At 64.3% G+C, this 6455-nt stretch overlaps 1 protein-coding gene across 2 annotated transcripts; it reads left to right on the forward strand.

Moving 5' to 3' along the window:
• The first annotated feature begins 82 nt into the window (after positions 1–82).
• Positions 83–6449, forward strand: TRMT61A (tRNA methyltransferase 61A). Of its 2 annotated transcripts, none has more exons than XM_025042154.1 (4): positions 83–264; positions 637–996; positions 3453–3831; positions 5983–6449. In XM_025042154.1, exons 2-4 carry the CDS (start codon positions 666–668, stop codon positions 6356–6358), a joined length of 1086 nt encoding a protein of 361 aa, XP_024897922.1. In that variant the 5' UTR covers positions 83–264; positions 637–665; the 3' UTR covers positions 6359–6449. The 2 variants fall into 2 exon arrangements, with proteins under 2 accessions (XP_024897922.1, XP_006925656.1); XM_006925594.3 differs by having other exon boundaries at positions 3453–3719; positions 5983–6392.
• Positions 6450–6455: the final 6 nt, after the last annotated feature.

Consider the following 6455-nt stretch of genomic DNA (forward strand, 5'->3'; position numbering starts at 1 on the left):
GTGGCACTGGGCGGGCGGGAGTCGCCCCGGCGGGCCCTGCGCGTCCCTCCGGCCTCGGGGGGGCCCCTCCCGGCCAAGCCCCGACCCGCCCCCGCTTTGCACTGATCCGGCCAGTGCTTCGTTTAAAGGCCCACTGCGCGTCCCCAGACTCTGCTTTTGGGGTCCTTGCCTCTCCTGCATTCCCCCCGCCACCCGTCTTCCCAGAAGCCCACCTTGGGAAAGAATGAGGAGAGGGGGTGCCGCGGAATGGAACCTGGAATGGAGGTGACCATTCGTTGCTCCCTCGCTGGTGGCCGCTCTCCTCTGAAGCCAGAATGGGAATCAGGCTCTGGAGAAGGGGGACGAGAGGGTCAGGTCCTGGCTCTGTGGGGACCCTTCCACCCATCGCCTGGCCTAAGTCCATCTGTGATTTGGGCTCACGGCTCCTGTCTCATGACCAGACCAAGAAGAGCCCGTCTCATGACTGGGACCGAATGTCAGGCCAAGGTGTAGCCCTACTGGGCTGCCCGGGTGGACGGTGCCAGGGCCGGAGCCATTGACCCCACCCCCACGCCCAGGCTCAGGATTTGGGTGTCACCATGCACGTCCTGCCTCCTGGCGCCCTTACGTACTGAGCCCCCACGCACCTCTTTCCAGGTCCCTGGCACACACAAGACAGCACCGTCATGAGCTTCGTGGCTTACGAGGAGCTGATTAAAGAGGGTGACACAGCCATCCTGTCACTGGGCCATGGCGCCATGGTGGCAGTACGCGTGCAGCGTGGGGCGCAGACCCAAACCCGGCATGGCGTCCTGCGGCACTCCGTAGACCTCATCGGCCGCCCCTTCGGCTCCAAGGTGACGTGTGGCCGAGGCGGCTGGGTTTACGTGCTGCACCCCACCCCCGAGCTCTGGACGCTGAACCTGCCACACCGCACCCAGATCCTCTACTCCACTGACATTGCCCTGCTCACCATGATGCTGGAGCTTCGGCCTGGCTCTGTGGTCTGTGAATCCGGTGAGTTCTTCGGGCTGCTTCGGTTCTCTGAGGACTTGCCGTGAAGGGGGAGGTCAGGCCCAACACGCAGACAGCCTCCAGCATGCCCTTCCCAAAGACCGGCGTGGCTCCTGGACCTCTGTTTTGACAGAGTCTTTCTGGGGGCGTCTATCGGGAGTGAAGGCAGAAGCAAGGAAGCTGGTTAGGAGGCTGGTGCTGTCATCTGAGTGAGCACTGTTAGGGTGACCAAGGATAGGCCCCGAGGAGGTGGTGGCTATTGAGGGTCCTGCCGGCCTTTGGGCCAGAGAGCTGCCTGGTGCTGACCAAGGTGCTGACTGTCAGTCCCTACCCTGGGCTGACAGAGGGCAGGGGGTGCCTGGCCTAGCAGTCCCTGACTGCTGCGAATGGGAGCTCCAGGCCTAGGACAGAGGGGTGCCCCTTCCTGGAGGGTGGCTAGGGCAGCTCCAAGGTGCTCATGGTAGGTGGGGAGCCTGCCCCATGCGCATCTCCGGCCAGCATCATTGTCGCTGAGCCCAGGACCCGGGGTTCAGGTAGAAGGGCCTAAAGACCAGCTGTTCCTGGGCCTCACACACACAGACACACCCAGAAGCGCTGGGACCACCTGGGGTGGAGATCGAAGCACGCGGCCCAGGCCCACGTGAGCCTGGACTCCTGGCACGTACTTCATGGGCTGGACAGTTGGGATCGGGGTCCTGAAGAGGTCCCCACACCAATGCCGCCAGCTCTCTGAGGGCTTCAGGCCATCCTCTCCCTCTGTGAGCCTTGTTTCTCCATGTGGACAACTGGATGGTCCCTGTTGCCCAGCCAATCACTTCGAAATGGGAAGAGTCGGGTTCAGGCCCTAGGCCCTGGGTCAGAGAGTGGAAGGGGCTGCGCAGAGGCCGAGTGCTCAGCACAAGGACCCCTGGGCACCGGTGGCAGGTGGACGGCAGAACTCAGCCGGCTCCATCCTTGCTGCTCCCTGTGCTTCCTTGGCCCAGGCCTCACTCCACTCAGGTGAAAAGAGCTCGCTCAGCGGGCACACTTCTGCACCCCTCTGATGTGCCAGCTGCCCTTCTAGGAACTGTGGGCGAGACAGACCAGGTTTCTGCTTCTCAGAGAGGCACGGGTAGCAAGCCCAGTGTGACCATTTCAGTGCGTTGACTGAGGCTCGTGATTCAGGGCCGAAAGTTCAGGGTGACTCAGAGGAGGTCCCTCTAGGGCGATCAGAGAAGACCTCTCTGCAGGCGACACTGAGTCAGAAATGAGGAGGAGGTATCCAAGAGCCGATGGAGTGTCACCCTGGGGGAGACTGCGCGGAGGCCCTGCGTGAGGGACGTCACGGAGGCTGGGAGCGGGATCAGGACGTGAGGGTGGAGGAGACAGGGCACAGCCCGGGGCGCGGCTGGGAGCCTGACTCCACCCGTCATGGGAAGGGGAGCTCAGCCCGTGTGCAGAGCCCAGTCGACTGCGGTGTCGAGACAGGATTGAAGGCGGCCAGTCTGGTGGCTTCTTCAGAGCCAGGAGGGAGGGGCCCAGGTGGGTGTGGCAGGCAGGTGAGGACCAAGCATGGCTCCTGGAGAGGTGTGGAAGGTGGCGGCAGAGTTCCTGGTGGGTCAGATGTCAGTGGGAGCGGGAGTCAAGGGCGGCCCCTGGCTCCTGGCTCCTGGCGGCCTCTGCCGAGGGGTATGGCTGCCAAGCTTGGGGCAGGCTTGGCAGGAGTGGGCGGGGCTGGATCGGGTCCAGCTTTGTGCTTGTTAGTGCCAGTGCTGTTTGGGTGTTGAGGAGAAGCAGTGAATGTGGGTGAATGTGCAGTGGATGCTGGGTAGGAGTCGAGTGGAGGGACGTGGCTCTGGGAAGCCGTCAGCAGTAAATGGCAGCCATGGGTCGAGGGGAGGTGGGGGAGGGATGAGGGACGCAGGCCCTGGCCTGGCACTGCAGGATGGGAAGTCAGGTGGAGGGGCGGCCCCCAAAGAAGCTGAGAAGTGGCCCGTGTGGCTGGAGGGAAACTGGGAGTCGATGACGTGCGGGGAGAGAAGCTCCATGGCAAGATGGCGTCGTGGTACCGCGAGGCGGGGGCAGAGGGGTACCCCTGGGAACAGGAGAGACGGAGCAACCTGTGTGTGCCGGGAGCTCAGGGGGCCGGGAGCCCTGCAGAGCCTCGGGCCAGTCCAGCCCGTCACAGAACTCGGTCGCCAGGTCTGTGCAGTGGACGGGGTGGCCACTCTCCCACCTGGACCCACCGTACACGTCCATGACCAATCCCAGCTTGTCTGTACCCCAGCCGGAGGCCAGAGGTCAGCCCCTGACCCAGTGGTTCCCTGGGCAGCCGGGACCGACAGACGCTAACAAACGATGCCCGCTGGTAACCTGGGCCGGCTGACCTCGTGGGCCCTCTTTGGGTCTCCCTGGGCGAGGATGGGGTGGTTTCCTGTGTGGCCCCAGCAGTCCGGCCTGACGCCCGTCCCGTCCCGCAGGCACTGGCAGCGGCTCTGTGTCCCATGCCATCATCCGCACCATCGCGCCCACGGGCCACCTACACACGGTGGAGTTTCACCAGCAGCGGGCGGAGAAGGCGCGGGACGAGTTCCAGGAGCACCGTGTGGGCCGCTGGGTGACCGTGCACAACCAGGACGTGTGCCGGAGCGGCTTCGGCGTGAGCCACGTGGCAGATGCTGTCTTCCTGGACATCCCGTCCCCTTGGGAGGCCGTGGGCCACGCCTGGGACGCCCTGAAGGTCGAAGGTGCATCAGGTTCCTGGGAGGAGGGGCCCAGCTCTGGGTGGTCTGAAGCCCAGAGAAGCCAGAAATCGCCAGGCCACACAGTGGCCAGGACCCCTAGTGGCCCAAGGCAGGGGTGAGTCAGGCTGGCCCGGGAGTCAGGCTGGCCCGGGACGCCTGTTCTCCCACCTGGTGAGGTGAAGCTCTGCAGAGTCAGGCTGGCGCCTGGGCGCCTGCCCAGAGATGTCTGAGTCCCCTGGGGAATGTGGCAGCCCCGCCTGAGTGCGGGGTGGGCTTGCACTACTGGGCGTGTCAGGTCAGAGGTCAGCGCATGACCCCAGTGGTTTCCCCACAGAGTCTCCCCTCCCCCAAGCTACGAGCCAAGGAGAGCTGGTCCCTTTTAGGGAAGATGCTGGTGTGGAGGCAGGAAATGGGCCACCAGCCAGGGAGGCGCTGGCGAGGCCCTGGATTTTTCCCTTTTCTGGAGAAGGAGCAGCTCGGGCAGCCGGGCCCCTTCCCCCTCCGAGCTGAGCCTGTATGGAGGGGGCAGGCAGGCCGGGCACCCTGGGGGCAGGGCTGCCCCTCTGAAAGACAGATGCCAGGTGGTCCCCACAGCAAGATAGCGGCCAGCGGGTCCCCTGCTGGCTGGCTCAGGCTCGGCCCTGGACATCTGGGTCCCTAGTCTCTGCCAGGGTGGCCTGGGGCTGGGGAAAGAGGCAGCCCTTGCTCCCCCACATCTCCGCGCCTTCCACTTTGCCCTGGGCACTGGCGGGGCCCCTGCCCTCACTGCAGGGATGTCGCGAATCTAGGCCTCTGTCGCAGGGAGTCCAGAGCCAGCTGCCCAGCCTCGGCCGAGCCCAGGCAGTCCCACTCCCTGGCCTCCCTCTGGCTGCTGCGGCTCCTTGCTGGTAGCTGGCCCAGGGGAGCCACGCCATCTGTTGTCCCTGTCCCATGTGCCCCTCTAAGCCCCTCCTCTGGGCTCTTTCCTTGGACCAGTGTGTTCTGGGCCAGAGGCTCTCGACTCGCTCATACATCTGCGCTTGCTGGCTGCTCGCCCGCCTGCTGCGAACCCAGGTCGGCAACCCCGGGCCTCAGGCTGGCCGGCAGGCTCAGGCCCTCCCCTAGTGGGGCCTCAGTGTCCCTGGCAGCGTGCACAGGGGTCGGTTACCCTCTTGGCAGTGACATTGTGCCCTCTCCGGGCTGGCATCAAGCTGTCTGTGCCTCCTCCAAGCCCAGACCGCCCCACAGCCCTGACAGGGACCCACATCCCTTGGCATGGTTGAGGTGACCAGGCCTCGTGGGCAATTGAGGACTCGCCCAGGCCACATCCCTTCCTCCGCCCTGGCTTCCTGCCCTTCCTGCCAGGATCGGGACCTTGGCTGGCACTAGCCAGGCTGAGGGGCGCGGCGGGCGGCCCCCAGTGGGAGGTGGCAGAAAGGGCCTGTCAGCTTCCACCCCCGCCTTGTCATCCTTGGCCTTCTGGCTCGCTCAGAGTAGGCGCCTCCACTTCCCAGGAGGTGGTGACACCCTTTAATTTCCTGTGCCGGCAGTGCCCCCACCCTCCTGCGGCCCCCTTCCCCCCCAGCTCTGTGCTGCACTGTCTGGTTAGGGCTGTGTGGTTAGGGCTGTTCAGTTAGATCTGTCTGGTTAGAGCCATCTGGTTAGCGCTGTCTGGTTAGACCTATCTGATTAGATCTGTGTGGTTAGGGCTGTGGTTACAGCTATAGGGTTATGGCTGTCTGGTTAGGGCTGTCCAGTTAGACCTGTCTGGTTACACTTGTCTGGTTAGAGCCCTCTGGTTGGGGGTTGTCTGGTTAGACCTATCTGATTATATCTGTGTGGTTAGGGCTGTGGTTATAGCTATAGGGTTATGGCTGTCTGGTTAGAGCTGTCTGGTTAGAGCCATCAGGTTAGAGCCCTCTGGTTGGGGGCTGTCTGGTTAAAACTATCTGATTAGATCTGTGTAGTTAGGGCTGTGTGGTTAGAGCTATTCTATGCCCTCTCTATGCAATGGCAGCTGTGATGCCAAGGCTCTACTTAATCCCCAACCCGGCCTTCACCCTGGTCCCTGACCCTGGCTCTTTGTGGCCAGAGCACATGGCCAGCCTCAGACCTCTTCGCTCACAGTGTGATTTCTTTACCAGCACCTGCTCCTGGAGGGACCAGGGGCAGCATTGCCTCTGACCTGCAGTCCCAGCCGTAGACACCTGGCCAGAGGGGGCTGCCAGGCGGGCTCCGGGGTCCTGCAGTCCCCCTGCCCTCTGACACCCTGTCCTGCTCCCTGCAGGTGGGCGCTTCTGCTCCTTCTCGCCGTGCATCGAGCAGGTGCAGCGCACCTGCCAGGCGCTGGCAGCCAGAGGCTTCTCGGAGCTGAGCACCCTGGAGGCGCTGCCGCGAGTGTACAACGTGCGGACGGTCAGCCTGCCCACGCCGGACCTGGGAGCCAGCCCCGGCCCCGACGCCAGCCCCTTCCGCAGCGGCACACCCATGAAGGAGGCTGTGGGCCACACTGGCTACCTGACCTTCGCCACCAAGACCCCGGGCTAGCGGGCTGCCCTCCAGGAGCTTCAGGGAGCTGGGGCCCCATGAGCCCAAGGAGGAAGGCGCAGCCCACTGCAGGCCACCTTATATGGGCGGTGGATGCCTGCCGGGCCTGTGTTTAGACAGATGGTGGGGTGGGGCAAGGGGGCCTCCTGGGTGGCCAGCATGGGGACGGCCAGCCTCAGTCTCAGATCCCCTGAGGAAGGAGACCCCCTTCCC

The sequence above is a fragment of the Pteropus alecto genome, unplaced genomic scaffold, assembly GCF_000325575.1.
Source record: "Pteropus alecto unplaced genomic scaffold, ASM32557v1 scaffold8, whole genome shotgun sequence".
In the NCBI taxonomy this organism is placed as follows: domain Eukaryota; kingdom Metazoa; phylum Chordata; class Mammalia; order Chiroptera; family Pteropodidae; genus Pteropus; species Pteropus alecto.